Genomic DNA, 16,216 nt, shown 5'->3' with positions numbered 1-16,216 from the left:
ACGGAGCACTGGCTCCCTCTCTTGCTATAAAATTAACAAAAGAAGAAGGGGGGAAGGAGTAAGCAGATAGCAGGTTAAAACAGGTCAGAGCATCACCATTGCTGAGCTGGCCCAGGCTTGAGTCAGAGAGCAAGGGCTTTGGGGAGGTACAGCACTATTCACTCTTTGTGAAAGGGGACAACAAAGTGCATGAGTCAACTCTGGGACCCACCATTTAAAAGCCAGACTCAGACGCAGGGGTGCTACACACGGGAGGCAGCTCAGAAGCCTTGACCACACAGGCTAACTTCTTCTAGCTCCTCACTCCCCTTCTGACAGACACTCCAGTGGTCAGGGCCATGCGTTCCTAGTCTCGTTTTCTCAGCAGAGGAGAGATGGATTCCTGAGGCAACACTGTCACATGGCACAAGTTGTCCTCTCCCCCCTCCAGAACTATTAGCTCCAGGTCGAGGGATGGAGACCAGATGGAAGTGTAAAGTATGACCAGTAGGCACATGGGCCTGAGGCAGATGAAACCCTAGCGCTGTTGTGTGCCCAATGGTGTTTCAGAATAGTAGAGAAGAGTGGAGCAAAGGGCAACTCCCCCTCCTTAGTTCAAACCTGGAGCTGTAAGCTTAGTCAGAGCAAAGGCCTGGATGACAGGGCTCCTGGTTCTGTTCCTGGCTATGCCATAGACTTATAGGCAAATTACTTTGCCTCCAATTCCTCATCTATAAAATGGGACTAATACTTCCCAATGCAGCACGGATAATGCTTAACTAATTAATATTTGCCAGCTGCTTTGAAAGCCTCAGGAAGGGAAAGGTATTATAGCTCATTGCCCTGCCGTGCACTCAGCTATCACATGACAAGGGGACCAAAGCCACTACTGGGCATAGGCCCCTGGTACCTCTTAAAGTCACTCATAGATACACTATTGTAATGACAAGGCAGCTGAGTCAGATCATGTGTGAAATGTGACAGTCTCTTCATGCTCCAAGGCCTTCCCCGAGTCAGAAGACTGTTCACCACCAGCTGCATTCCCATGGCAGCAACAGAGGCTAAGCAGGGTTATTCAGTCATGGCCTGGGCAGCTCTTACAATAGAAAGGTGTTGCTGAGCTGCTAGTGTCTGAACTTCCATCTGCATGGTGCATTTTACTAAACATTTCTCTTAGCTTCACCCGCGGTCGCATGGCACAATGATGGGGGCAGAGAAGCTCCCCGAATCCTCTGCCCTTTTCTAGGGCTAGTGTATCTCCCCCACTCTTCTGCCTTCAGAACAGTCAAAAAAAACTAGGGGGTTCCCTCAAAGAGCTGAGGTGCTGCACCACAGCATGGAATTTAAACCTGCTCCTAACTACCAGGCCTCAGATACCAAATCTTAGCCAGAGAGTGGGATGCAGCCCTGACTTCTCCTCCTACAGCTACAAGAGCGTGAAATAAGGGTCTCTGCTGGAAGCGGGTATACGTGCCCGCTCATGCATGCTCATGCCTCACGTGCACACACACAGCTCACTGCCCATGATGCACAGCAGCCAAGCCAAGCACCAGCTACCGGATCAGCACTTGGGGCTACTCTCAGTCCTGGGGCAGTGGTCTTGCATTCCTCTGTCACATCTGCAGGGCACGGCTGAGGAAGGATAGGCTTCCTGGGTCAGCCACGGAATGCCTCAATCTGTCTGGCTGTCGGAGCACGTCAAGATGACTGGGCACCGTGCTCCCCAGAGAGGGCTCTCGCTCTCTAATGAGTGTAAACAAGGAAAATTAAATAAAGGGCAAGCAGCAGCAGAGACAGCCTGCCGCCCTCCCCCTTTAGTCCCAGGTCAGCTATTTCTCGCTGCCCGGCCCTATCCATAGCACAAAAGTTACCTCGTCCAAAGGATCAATTTTACCAGGGAATTGCTTTCTGAATTCGACCTTTGAGAATCATCAATCTAACCAGAAAACTATAACTTGAGCAGCCTGACCCCACAACACAGCACTTTTCAGACCAATCAATCAGGATGCATTATTTAATCATGAACAGCGGCGCAGCTTCAAATGGCCCAGGCTGCTGATCCCGTCGCGCTGCTGCTGCCTAGCGCAAAACTCCTGTCCCCCACCTACATCCCCAACTGCCACCCCATCTTTCGTTCTGCTTTAACTCCTTCGTCAGGTTTGGCTGGGTGAAAACAACTCTCCTCCTCCCATCGCCATCAGTGCCTTCAGTTCAAGGACACACGCTTTAGCTCGGCAGCATAGGGGGAAGAACGCCTTTCTCTAGCCAAGATCCAGCCAGCAGAGAATGGAGAAAATAGCATTAGTCCAGTCCCAAGGGTTGCAAGTCCTGCTTCTCTCTGCTCCTCTTTATCGGGTACCCAACTGACTGTGCCAGGGCAGGACCAGGAAAAGGGGTTTAGGAGCTAATCAATGATATTAGAGGGGTGGACAATGCCACGAGTCCTAGCACAGGCTACTGTGCACTCTCCATTCTCAGAGCTGACACAACTCCTCTCCCTTTCTACCATTATAAAATGATTACGCCAGTAAGGTCTGTCTGGCTCCAGGGCTGCTAAGGGGGGAGACCCTTTCCCCCTTAAGTTGCTGGTTCAAGTCTAGACCAGATGACAGTGGTTACCATTTGATAATTATTCAGTGACCTTTGTGTGAAATGAGTGTGGTGGGTCTCAGTCCAGTTCCTCATGGATAAGCTTCTCTAACACAAAAACCAACAGAGGAGGTGGCATCAGCAGAGAGGCCAAGTACTAAATAGGCCTCAGAGTCTCCACTTCTCTCATCCCCAGCCTCAGGGCAATGTGGGGGAAGCATACGTGGCTTGTCCATGCTGGGAATAAATAGAAGAATGTCAAACAGTATTCCCTAGTAATAGGCCTGAATGCTGTAGTAACACTACAGTATTGGCTCCAAACGCTGTTGCTTACATTACTGAAGTATTTATTGATTTTTAATGCAGGTCCTTTAGCCGTCCTCCTCTTCCCTTTGGAAATGACGCAGCGTGGCCTAGTCTGCCAAGGCCTAAGCCAAGGACACAAGGAGAACCACAGGGCGCCAGGGAAAGTTTACAGGCGTGTCGGCATCATTTTGCAGCCGTGAAGAACGTTTCCTAGTCACCTCCATTTCTACGAGTCAGCATTCCGGAGGTCAGCAGTAGCTCTCAGTGGGAGAGGCACGTCGGTGCCAAGTCTCCGCGTGAGAGACGGAGGGCCAGCACGCTTAAGGTTTCTAAGTGAGGAGCCGACGAGACTAAGGCAAGTGCAGCAGACTTCCAGCATAGTTGAAAGAATGGAAAAAGCAGCCACCACCCTGGTCTTTCATTCATCATAAAATTAAAACATACATAGTTTTTTAAAAATCCACTGAGATAGTCGATTTGATTCCCCCGTATCTCCATGTCCTTTACAGTCACTGAATTCTGTGTCGCAATGCCCCGTGAGCTAACTAAGGGTCCTTATCCCCATTTTACAGATCAAGAAACTGAGACAGAGAGAGAAGTTAAATGACTATCCACATAGTGGAGGGGCTGAGAGCCATTGAAGCAAACTGTAAACCCTGTATATGATGGAAATCACTTCAAGCCGGGGTTGCTGCCACACCCCTAGCACCCAGCACTTATGTGACTCCCCCCTCAGCCCCCCCAAAAAATCACCCATGGACCTTCTGTTGCAGAACCAGAACCCCTGACTCCCAGGCCTCTGTTCTAGCCACTGGACCACACTGTAATGCTGCTCTAGGGATGGGGAAATGCTCAGTAAGTGGGTAAGTTGCCCTGCTCACTTTCCTTGCACTCATCACCCCTGAAACCTTTTTGTCCCCAGTACTCACTCTCCAGGAGCTTTAGATTCATAGATCCCAAGGCCAGAAGGGACCATTGTGATCCTCTAGTCTGACTTCCTGTGTAACACAGGCTGTAGAATTTCCCCGAACTAAAGAAGGAGCCCTGGCCCCAAGCCCCCTCCATCTGAGTCAGACATACACACTGCACATACAAGCAGCTCGAGGCATCCAGAATTTCCAGACAGGCGTGTGACTGGCATACAGGAGAGTGGTGGAAGGGGAGAAGCTGGGTTCCTCCAGTGCTTCCTTCCACACCATTCCTACAGGGGGAGATGACCTCTACCCACCAATGTCTCTCAGCCTCCATCTGTCCTCCCTTCCCTCCTCCATCACCTACCCTCTCTCCACAGCAGAGAGTAAGGCCAGTCTATACTTCAGAGCTGATAACTTTGCCACCATCCTCTTAGCAATGCAGATTGCGTCTCAGGCTAGAGATGGAGAGCTCTCCTACTCCCCAGTCAGAGACCATCTAGACTCACCCTACAGCTCGGCAATGGAATCGCTCCCAATTAAAATCCCTCCTTCCACCCTGCTTATCACAGCTGGCACCGGGAAAACTCAACACAGGAGTGGAAAGCTGTTATTGTCTGCCGTCCAAAGGATGGATTACGATGACGTTCCACTGAATTGTTTGCTCACTGTAATTGATGAACCTTTAATGAGTCTCCCGGGACCATGTGTTTGAAGGGAGCTCTTTCCTCTGTCCCTGAAAAAGTCCCTCTTTCAACTAATCTGGGCTCTCGTGAATACATGAATAACTATTTCCCCCCCCTTCCCACTACTGTCATCCACAGCCTGTGCTAACACACAGCAACTTAGGCAGCTCTTTGACGATTAACCCCATTTCTACCTAATTCTCTGCAACTGTTCTGGCAGATCAGCAAAACATGAAGCAACTATTTCACTAACATCACAGCAAGTCTGCAAATACAAAAGACAATGGCCATTGCACTGGGACTCTTTGTGCTCCATCTGTGCACCCAGAAGCTAGTGAAACAGTTCCCAGTGAATACAGAATGTAAGCGGCTCCCTGCTTTCCCAGAAAGAAGAGTTTTCTATTTGGATTCAAATTCCTGGAAAAAATAACCTAGTCTGGGTTTCTCACTATCCCGGATTGCGAGATGGGACAACCTCATGTGGTAAGTCAGCCCAAGTAACCTCAAGGTGCAGAACACACTTGTCATGTCAACGTCAGATGGCTTCAGCAGCACACAACCCGCAATTTGATCTTATAGTGCAGATGCATCGCATGACTAGAGATGGGCCTGAACTGATTACATGGGATCCAAACCCCCAATGCTGCCACCTCTGAACCCTGGGGAAATCCATATCCTGATCTGAATGTCCCCATTTCAACCTCAAACCACCACTCCACATCTGAATACAGGCTACACTGTTGGGAAATTCAGCTCCCGATCCGAACTTGGCAGCTTTGCATAAGACAGCCTAATGTCCTGGGTCCTCATAGTGTGGTACAAGATATGTGTCACGCTGCCTCAATGTGCAGGACACTTCACATAATGCATCCACTGTACAGCGCCTGACAGAGCAAAGCCCCATATCGATTAAACTCATCCCTGAGATGCTTTTCTCCTCCCAGCCTCCATGAGCAATACTCTCCACAGAGATTCCTAGCAACACAGAGTTGTTATGGACTGGTGAATTCTACTGGAACCCTTGAGGGGAAAAAAACCTATTTGTGCTGCCCTTAGAAATTCATTTGAAGTTGGGTTATCAAGAGAAGACCATCTAAAAGATGCCAAGATGATGAGCATAATGGATAGCCACTCTACTGGGCGCAGCAATTCATTTAAAATAAATTGCCACTCAGCAGCAGTCAAAATACTGCTGAACTCTGGAAAGGATTTCCCCTTATCATTATTTACATTCAGAACAGTCATTTAAAAAACCCTTCCTAGGTAGGGGCTTGGGGGCAGACGAGGAGGAAGGGTGAAAAGGATGTACCACGGATATACTAACATAAATATTTGCAGAGTAATGTGTATAAATGCTCTCTGGACTTTCTCCTGGAACGCAATAATGCCTGCAATTGAGTTCATTGGCCAAATTTAATTTGGGCTCCTGTAGAAGTCTCTTTATATTAAGTGCTTTAACATACATCACCTCCTCAGTCTATCGATGAAATTCTATTATCTGCTCAGGACCGGACACAACTTGGCAACAAGAGGAAAGAAGGCTCCACAAAACGAAGCCAGAGGCAGGTAATAGGACCTTGGGCATCTCTCGGCTGGTATTGATAAAGTGTCACTAGTGCTTGGACAAAGGAGGAGCTTTCTGTGTCTCCCACTCTCTCCCCCTCTTACTGCAAGCCTGCAAGGACTCTCCTCCATTTTGCAGCAATTACAGTAATAGCATTTAAGAGTCTTGAAAGGTAAGCAAACAGCTGATGTGAGTTAATAACTTACTTTAACTATATGGCCTGGAGCAAGATTTCTCTTAAACTAGAGTTAATTCCAGTTCAGACCATTTCCAAAGAAACTCCATCCATACAATCCTCCTGCAGTGAGAGAGAACACACTCAGCCAATGGAATATTGCATCATCAGAACACTCTCACTAGCTGACTGGCAATCCTCAAAACCAGGATACTATAGTTTATTGGGAGCCATGGGTGACACATACCACACCTCTTGAGAATTCCAAGAACAGTGCAGGGGAAGAGTGGTAGGCACATAGTACTCAGTAGCAGCATCTCAGCAGAGGGAAGCCCAAAATGTATTACAATATTTTGCCTTGTACCCATGTGTATTTTTCCTGCTGCTAACAGGTGGAGATGCTGCTCCCAGTCCCCCGTCCAGTCCTCAGTAAAACATGTCTGATCACTGGTCAGTTGTTCTTCAGAATCTAAGAACCTCACTTCTAAAACAACCCAGTAGCAGCTGTTAGATGACTGAAGATAGCAAGCAATGTTTCTACACATGTAGAGAGTCTCCTACAACTTTCCAAACAGACAGAGGGTTAGGAAATTCCATGCACTGAAAGACAGGCTGAGACCGAACAGAACTCATTTCACACAGGTGTACCGATTTCCAGATTCCAATCCGGATCCTAAACATGAAAACACAAAGGGCTGTGGCCACTGCACCATACAAAGGGACAGAATCAGGAGGCTGCAGCTCAGCTGGGCAGAGGGGTAATTGTATCTCTTTAGGCAAGATGTTCTATCTAGTCCCACCCACTGTCATGTTTTGTGGTACAGGATGATTGGGCGGGCAGCAAAGAATCATCCCCTGCATGTGAACAACTGTGGACAATTAACCAGCTGCACTATGGAGCTGTTTGGGGAGAGTCACGTTCCTTTGAGTCTGAAGCTGCAGGTACTGGCCACTTCGGGAGGCAGGATAGTGGACTAGTGTTTTGGTCTGCTATGGCAAACGCTATGCTCTTATTCAAACAAAAAGAAATGCAACCCTGGCAGGGAATCCATGTGTAAAAGTGTGTACCTCATAGCAGCATGAAACAACTGGAGAAAAAAATTACAAACCAAAGCATTGGGAGGTGGAAAATTTAAACCAAAAAATACCCACCACCAACAAAAAAACCTTCACAGAAAGAAAACAGATTGTGAAGGGGGAGGCGGGGAACCTAAAACAAACAAGCTACAAAACCGAAAATCATCTCTTCTAATTAATTAATCCTTGGCCTGACAAAGGCCCAGCAGTGGAGGTATTATTATTCTCTAAGCCTATTTCACATGTGCATTTTGTAATATAAATGACATCTCTGAGCTCACATTCCACATTTTTCTCAGAGGACTACTTAGGTCTGGAAAGAAAGAGAGAGAAAGAAAGAGAGAAAGGGAAAAAAAAGGAAGAGGAAGAAAGAGAGGAATCTGTTAATTAGTCTGAAATTGATTCACTTCTCTCAAATCTGATTTCTCATAACTGAATCTCTGTGTCCTGGCTATGGCACATTAACTTCAATTACTGCTTATTAATACCTCTGTGATGGAGTGTGCCCTAGTGAATGCTGCTGTGCCTGACATTCAAGAGAGGAGAAAATTACTCCAAAGAGATGCTGCATGATAGGAGCAGAGTGTGGCCTTTTCTATCTCACCTGCCTGACCAGCCCCCTGTGACTCTGCACACGGGAAAAGAGACGAGGAGCCTCATTCATTTAATCTCACATGGTTAACTGGGTTGGTTGCTGTTCTGAGCAGAGAACTAAGCTAGGAACAGAGAGCTGTGTGGAAAGGTCTTTCCGTTTCCCTCCCTTGCACTACCCCGTCTGACGTGCGCGCGCACACACACGCCTGCAGGCCAAGGGCTTTCTCGTTTCTATTCCTGTCCTAAGTTCTGTGCATCTCCAGTTACTCAGCAGATCAATAGGGACAGGATGGAAGAAGAAAAAGAACACCAAGGAAGAGCGAGAGAGTAAAAATAAACTGCCAGACGTGAACTGAGAAAGAGACCTAGCTGAGCTAGTGTGACGTAAAGGTGCAGACGGAGAAGGGTGCGCTTGGAGGGGACAGCAGAGTCAATAGTATGCTCCAGCCAACACCATACTTAGCACCCACGATATGAAGACCTCCAAGCCTACCCAGAGCTTCCATGGATTGCCCCACATTCTCCTCCAGGATACATATGGTCCCCAGAAAAGTGCGGCCTACAGAATGTGGATGTGAGAATGAGGCCAACAGCTTCCATGAGTCCTTTTAACTTCTGCCCTGCTCTCGTTCCAGGAAGTTTTGTCAGGTTCCTGTGATGATTTTTCTCCTAGAGAAGCTGGAATGGGGGGAGGGGGGTTGCTGGGAGAGTCCAGGAGCTTGCAGAAATGCCATCTTGACCGAAGCAGGATTTCTGTAACCTACCAGCAGGACTACGGGTTCTGGGGTGGCCCATCCAACAGCATCACAGTATCTGTAACAGGAACACACTGTCCTGCGGAGGAATTAGATAAACTGCACTGAATTCATGAGCTAAGTCTAGGTGACAGAAGTACATAGATGTAAATTTTCAACAGTGGGAGTAATTAATCATTGGAACAGTGGTGGAGTCTCCATCACTGACCATTTTTAAATCAAGATGGGATGTTTTTCTAAATGATCTGCTGTAGGAATTACTGTGAGGAAGTTCTCTGGCCTGTGTGATATAGGAGGGAAGACTAGATGATCACAATGGTCCCTTCCAGCCAGGGCCGGCTCCAGGGTTTTTGCCGCCCCAAGCGGTGGGGGAAAAAAAAAAAAAAAAGCTGCGATCAGCGGCAGCGCCAGCGCGCCACTTTCTTCTTCGGCAGCAGGTCCTTTCCTCCGAGAGGGACCCACCGCCGAATTGCCGCCGAAGAGCCCGACGTGCGCCCCTTCCCCTTGGCCACCCCAAGCACCTGCTTGCTGGGCTGGTGCCTGGAGCCAGCCCTGCTTCTGGCCTTTGAATCTATGAAAGCTCCATTGACTCATGCGCTGTATTGGTGACAAAGGGTTTTGTTTAAGTGATGATCAAATTCTTCTCCTGACTGTTAAAGCCAATTGGAAACTGGCTAGCTACCTCTGTACTCCAATCTCGTCAGTATCACAAACGAAGTCACTTTATACCAAGATGCTGGACGTCTGCAAGAGGAGTCAAAGTTGCCAGTCTTAGTTAACTGATCGGAGGGCCACTCAGCCTGAAACTTGGTGATGGACTATTAATTAAAGGAGAGGTGCCTAAATGTTGCCCACCTGAAAGCCACCCAAGCAACCTATGCCTCAGAACTACACCCACTGCAGTAGACTGCAGCTGCTCTCATTTGTAATATGGAGGAGCAGCCCGCAGAGACTGCTGTTCCTAGCATGAAATGTTCCACCTTCATCCAACTGGCTGCCCAGATCTGCAGGTCACTGGATCTGACACCTTGCAGGTACGTTTTTTTTTTTTCTTCTGGTTTTTAAAATGTTTATTTCTTTGTAATTATAGTCTCCCTCTTCCTTTGGAATCTCCCTCCCTGATCCCCAACGTGATACACCATCTTATCTATGCACTTGCCCCTTTCTGCACACAAGTATTCATTCCCTTGCCCTGGAATCACTCAATACCCTCCCCTCCTCCTCACAGCCCACTGAAGCAGTCCTGGGTATTCTTAGCTACATCTCTCTTTCCAGTGCAGTGTTTAGATCAGACTCGCATCGATTTCCCCCTTACTTGCACCTGGTGACCCTTCCTTGCTGAGCTGTACACAGGATTTGATTTGGTTTTAAATACCTGCGTCCTAATTAGCTTCACTTACAGTCAGTATTAGATTAGTTGCCAGTGAAAAACTGCTGGCTGGAACTGAAGTAATCACAGGACTGGCGGGGAGGGAGTCAATTTAGATGAAGACTCCCTCCCACCCACCACCCAGCCATGGCTCCTCTCCAACAGGCAAGAATTCCTCCCACCACCCTCTTGGTATTTCAGTTGCAGAGCTGGCAGCTGTGGACAAGCCAGACTGAGGGACACCTCTGCCTCTCCGCCCTCAATCTGGCCCACGAAGGGCCTGTCCTCTTGGGGAAAGGGCAGAACAATTGCTAGTTTGAGACGAGGGGAGAGCAAAGGTAGCTCAAAGCTGGGTCTCGTTTTATCAGCGGGCCTCAAGTTTGGGAGCGGAGAAGAGGCTGCGTAAACAGTTCCGATTTCAGCCCATTCTCTCTCCACACCCACAGAAAACTCAGAAAGCACCCAAACTAGAGTGCTTGTGAAGTCACCCTGCACAGCTGAAATGTTAGCTGGAGGTGAGTGGAGGGACCAGGGGAGCAGAGATGCCACTGTTCTGCAGCAGGCATAGGCAGCCTGCCAGCTCTGGCAGGAGGGAGCTCTTCAGACATTTGAAAAGCAAAAACAAAACCATCAGTAATTGTCCCCCTACTTAAAATACTGCTGCAATTTCCACTGGTCATTTGTAGTCTAACCCTCCCTTCTCTTCATCCTCCCCTTCCCTGTGAGCCCTAGAGACGCATTACACAACCCACTGCGGCTTCTACTTGTTTGAGGAAAGAACAAATAAATAAATCAAAAGTTAATCTCATTAAGTTTGGGGTCAGAGCTGGCTTTAGCTTCTGAGGCGCCTCGCTCAAAAGCCGAAGCTTGAATGGCAAATATTGAGTATGTGGAACTCCACACAAACACAAGGGCTGGGATTTTGTTTTAAACCTTCTGTGCTATGAAGGTCTCATTTACTTTCCTCTTAATAACAGAGAGAATGAAAAATATCCTAGTGGAGAACCCTGCGCAGCACAGAAAGTACAGGGGGGTGGAGAGGGGAGTCCAGCCCTTCTGCTATGCTCTGAGTAGGGCTCAGAGTAAATCTACAATACTACACTGCTCAATGATTGCAGGAGGGCTCAGGGTTCACAAAAACACATCGCTCCCAAAGCATTTGCACTCAGTCCTGCTCACATGAGTAAAATACTGGAACCTCTCAGGCCATTTGTGAAAGCCGCCCTTTGTCCCTGAAGTGCCCCATGCAGTCACAGTTACGCCTCAGCCTTATGAGTCATCCAGAGGGGCTCTATCCAGGCTGCTTGGCTCTTCAAAGGGAAAAAAGAAGTGGCTGGAGTATGGAAGTGGGAGCAAGGGACTCCTGAGTCCTAATCTCAGCTGTGACACCAACTTCCTCTGTGACCCTGGGCAGGTCACACGACCTCTCTAGCTGGGTCTCCACCTCTGTAAAATGGGGCTACTAATCCTTGCCTGCCTCATAGAGGTGTTTATGAGGCTTAGATAGTTAATGTTTGTAAAATACGCTGTGTTTGGTTATAGCATTTCTTACAATGAATAATTGGACAGTCGGCAAATCTCAACTGGACTGTAAGCTCCATGGGGCAGGATCGTTTTGGTTGGACCACGTACACTGACGGTACTGTATAGATAATACTCAATCTTGGGTTGCCTGCACAACAGGTACAAATTTTATACATTTTTGAAACCCAAAGGTCATTATGCAAAGACACCAAGTATTTGATCCTAATTTACCCCTTTCAGAGATGAGACTCCTTCCAACCATGTCATGGCCCCACAGTCCAACCAAACTTAATGAATTGATACACCACCTACAGCTGTCTTGCCAACATAGTCGTTCAGAGTGTGCTTACTGGAGCTGTGACTTGATTACCATGGCTTTGCCACTGCTGTCAGTAACCACCACCACCCACACCCGCTGCTTCCACACCAAGCTTTCCGCGAGCGCACCCTGTGAGAAGTGGACCCCCACGTGGGCTGAAGGAGGAAAAGGAGATACTGGCAGGAGAGGGAGCAGGGAGTGAAGGCGCTCACTGCTTTCGGTGAGGAAAATAAGGGCAAGGAAAAGAGAAGAGGGTCTAGGCACCTTCCTTATCTCCTCTCGTCACTTGACTTCCCATTTTTCGCCCTCTTGCCCTATCCCTTTGTTTCCTCTCTCTCTTGCTCTGTTCTTTTCCCTCCATGTTCCAAACAGCCTACGTTCTACACCACAAGCCTGACATGGAGGAGAGCAGGGCATGCTCTCCCACAGGGAAATCCGCTAATGCAGAGAGCAGGGCAGGGATGTGCCACTCAGATGGGGTCCCCCCGGTTAAAATTCCACCACCAAAGAGAAGGGAGGGTTGGAGTGACTTCCTGTCTCTGATGGAGTCACCCACTCACTGGACACTGCTCAGTCATCCCTGCCACAGGCTCAGAATAATACTTCTGAAGGGCAGACTTTTACTTATTTATTTTGCCTTTGGAACAGAACAGATTGTGCCCAGCAAGGACACCCTCGAAGTCTGTCCCAAGTGATGCTGCCTGTGTCCTGGGTTATAGTTCTGAGAATGTAACTTTGTTGAAAGGGGAAAACAAACACGTAGTTTCCCCAGCCCCTCACAGTTTTTCCCTGTGAGCAGAAACATCTGTGGTTACCTGGCTGCATTGGCAGCTAAAGGGGGAAACTTTTGTGGGAGCCCCTGCTAATAAATTGGCAGCCCGTTGCTGAATCAGGGCAGCTATGAATCTGGTAGCCAAACTTCTCCCCTAATACAGTACACACACTGTGCTCCCTGCATCACCCTGTCCCCTCCCCCCAAAGAGAGGGACCCTTTCATTTCTTTGCATGGTTTCCTTTTCCTTGGCATGAATTCAGAAAACCCAACCACGGTGGCACCTCCCAACCATTTCTACTTGCAAATCTTAGCAGCAAGCAGTTTGGAAATGATAAAAGATGCTCTTCTGTCACTCTGGTGATCATTGAGAGCCTTGCTAGTTGGGTGGGATTTTTTCCCTCCTGCTTGCAAGTCTCACACAAGCTGGATGGGAAATTAGCCAGCTCGGCACTTTTCCACCTTACTTTGCTTTTTCGGTTGATGTCATAATGTAACATATGGCATTGCACAGAGAAATAAGCACTGAAACCCAGGGAAACAAAAAAATTGCCCATGGGATTAAACTTCACAAAGGCCCCATGTGACTGAACCACTGACAGCCTGGGGAGTGGGGCTCAGTGGGGTAGACCATCACCTCTGAAGAGCCAGGTTCAAATCTTGACTTGCATCATAAATTAAACGCAGTTCAATGATTGGAGCCTAGTATCTCTCTCCACCAGCCTTCATATGTCACTCACTCATCTTAGACAACCTAAGTAAGGTTTTCAGAGCAGAGACTGTCATCCTGTGTGTCTGTACATGCCTCCCTCAGGAGAGGCCAAAGGCTGGAATAGCAGCGAAGTAGGTGTCAGGACTGAGGTGAATTGGTAAAGCTGTGTCGGCGCTCGGGACTATAATAGCAGCGGGTAATGAAGGTCAGGACTGAGGTGTTACAGGAAGACTTGTGTGCATAGAGCAGCAGGGCAAAGTAGATTCTCAGTGGATGCTATTCCAGGCCTCTAGCCCGGGAGATGAATCTATTATTTGTGATCCCTTGAATTAACACAGTTAAATCTCTGGTCACATCTGAGTGGGTGTTTGGCCTTTCCCAACAACCTACTGTGCTACCTGATAGACTGCGCTGCTAAATGGGTTTGGGGTCAGATCGTTTGAGGGGCAAAAGAGCAGCAGTGCTAGCAAGAAGGGAGATCAGTGAAGGGGTTGGAGGAAGCTGTTGACCTAACTCAAACTTACCCAATATTCAGAGGTATCCCTTGTTCCAGGGTGAAGATGATCAACTTTTTGGCATATTTTATGCCATCCCTCTGGTTGGATTGAAGGAAAGCCTATGTCTACATGCCCAGAGAGCCTCCTGCACTTCTACGCTGATTTTCATTTCAAAGTGCTTTATAACGTTAATTAAACCTCAAAACACTCTAATAATACCCCCATTTTATTGGTGGGGGGCAGTGGAGATACAGGGGAGCTGCGTGACTTGGCCCAGGACAAAGAGCAAGTCTGTGGCAGAGCTGGGAATAGAACTCAGAACACTCACTTCCCAACTCTTAAATCCCCTGCTCTTGCCGCTAGATTGGCTATTGTGTTTGAGTGCGGGGACTCAGCAAATCTTCATGGCAGACTCGCACGCCCTTCAGGAGGCTCATGTGTAATCCCGTTACGGGACATGCCACCCATCTGCTCGAATGTTGATATTGTCTTGAATTGGGAGAGTGAAGAGGAAGGGGAGAAATACTAGATTCATAGATTCTAGGACTGGAAGGGACCTCGAGAGGTCATCGAGTCCAGTCCCCTGCCCGCATGGCAGGACCAAATACTGTCTAGACCATCCCTGATAGACATTTATCTAACCTACTCTTAAATATCTCCAGAGATGGAGATTCCACAACCTCCCTAGGCAATTTATTCCAGTGTTTAACCACCCTGACAGTTAGGAACTTTTTCCTAATGTCCAACCTAGACCTCCCTTGCTGCAGTTTAAGCCCATTGCTTCTTGTTCTATCCTTAGAGGCTAAGGTGAACAAGTTTTCTCCCTCCTCCTTATGACACCCTTTTAGATACCTGAAAACTGCTATCATGTCCCCTCTCAGTCTTCTCTTTTCCAGACTAAACAAACCCAATTCTTTCAGCCTTCCTTCATAGGTCATGTTCTCAAGACCTTTAATCATTCTTGTTGCTCTTCTCTGGACCCTAAGTTGATGATCCAATGGGTCGACAAATACATATAGTTTGGTTCTTTCTAATATTAACACAAGGTCCCCTTCCCCATCCCTCCAAGAACAGAGACAAAAATAGATACAGTAACTGTTACCTGCCGGTGACTTCAATGTTGGAGACAGCATAGAAGTATTTGTACAAGTTCTCCCTCTGCACATAGGTGCCCCCAAGTGCCGGTCTCAGCAACCTCATCCGCAGGTCAGTCACGGTGAAGAAGTCCTTCAAACCCTTGGCGCTCTCCAGCCTGGTGTACAGGTTGTCCATGTTCCTGAGGTCCTGGCCAGCAAAGATGGCAAAGCGATCCCTCACCTCCAAACGCACGTTCTTCTCCTTCTTGGAGCCCGCCCAGCGGGAGTACTCCTCCGTGCAGATGATCCTGTTGGCACTGGTGGTAGAGAGGTCTCTGACCCGCCGGGCTGGCATGCCAAAGGCTTCCATGCAGTCATCCGCATAGTACTGGTATGGGTGCCAAGTCCTCCCATTGTCCAGGGACTTCTCCAGCATCATGATGGTGGGGCGTCCGTACTCGAAGGTCACCACAATGTCATCTGTCAGCTCAATGCTCTTGTTCCAGGAAAGTGTGATGTTAGCCAGCAGGGGTTCTGGGTAGCGGCTCCAGGTCACACTCTGCCAGTAGGTGGCCAGCCCTTCATCCTCTTTGTCAAACATCAGCTTTGGTGGGTGGGCCAGGTCAGGGGTGGACGCGTCACACTCATCGCTGCACAGGTACGGGTTCTCCTGGAAGATGAACAATAATAAGAGAAGAAGGCGAGCCTTAGTGTTGTTAAACGTGGGGCTGGGAGTGCCACCTATTATTCAGGCTGCCCACACTTCCCATGAGAACATCCTGTTTTCAGTTGCTTATAACGTTACCAAATTTTAACCCTTCAGGATGAAATTTGACATGCTGGGTATCTCTCAGGCTGAAATTTTTGGAAAATTTCAGACAAAATGGTTCAGCCATTTTCAAAATGAGGCTAAGAGAAAAGGTGGGTGTTTTGCCCATGTTAAAACACTGACTGAGACTGGATGAGACCAAGACTGGAGGAGGGGAGAGACATATCAGATGAGGAGCCAGGAAAGGAGAACTTGGACTGACAGGGCAGGAAGACTGGAACTGGGTGTAGGGGGGAGAGGGAGGATTGGGATTTAGACATAAAACTGGAGAGAGAGACTAGGACTGGCTGGTCATGGAGACTGGGATGAGAAGCCTGAGGAGTGGAGAGTGGAACTGAGACAAGGAGCCAGAGGTTGGGAAGAGACAGGACTGTGACAGGGACAAGATGGAGGGGATGGAGCAGAAAGGGTCAAGCTTGGGTGGGAATGGGCAGGCACTGGGGTCTATGCCCACTAGAGCACATTCCCTTCCAGAGCCAGGG

The 16,216-nt window shown here is 48.4% G+C and overlaps 1 protein-coding gene across 2 annotated transcripts in view; it reads right to left on the bottom strand.

Moving 5' to 3' along the window:
* The window catches only part of NTNG2 (netrin G2), a 67,814-nt gene that overhangs the window by 24,899 nt on the left and 26,699 nt on the right, over positions 1–16,216 (bottom strand). For both annotated transcript variants that reach the window (XM_024192914.2, XM_024192915.2), the window contains exon 2: positions 14,932–15,575. In XM_024192914.2, the coding sequence (XP_024048682.1) occupies positions 14,932–15,575 (644 nt within the window). The remainder of the gene's footprint in view (positions 1–14,931; positions 15,576–16,216) is intronic.

The sequence above is a fragment of the Terrapene carolina genome, unplaced genomic scaffold (assembly GCF_002925995.2).
Source record: "Terrapene carolina triunguis isolate 2854851 unplaced genomic scaffold, T_m_triunguis-2.0 Scaffold238, whole genome shotgun sequence".
NCBI lineage: Eukaryota > Metazoa > Chordata > Testudines > Emydidae > Terrapene > Terrapene triunguis.
The sequence above is the reverse complement of the archived record's forward strand: the minus strand, read 5'-3'. Positions and strand labels throughout refer to the sequence as shown.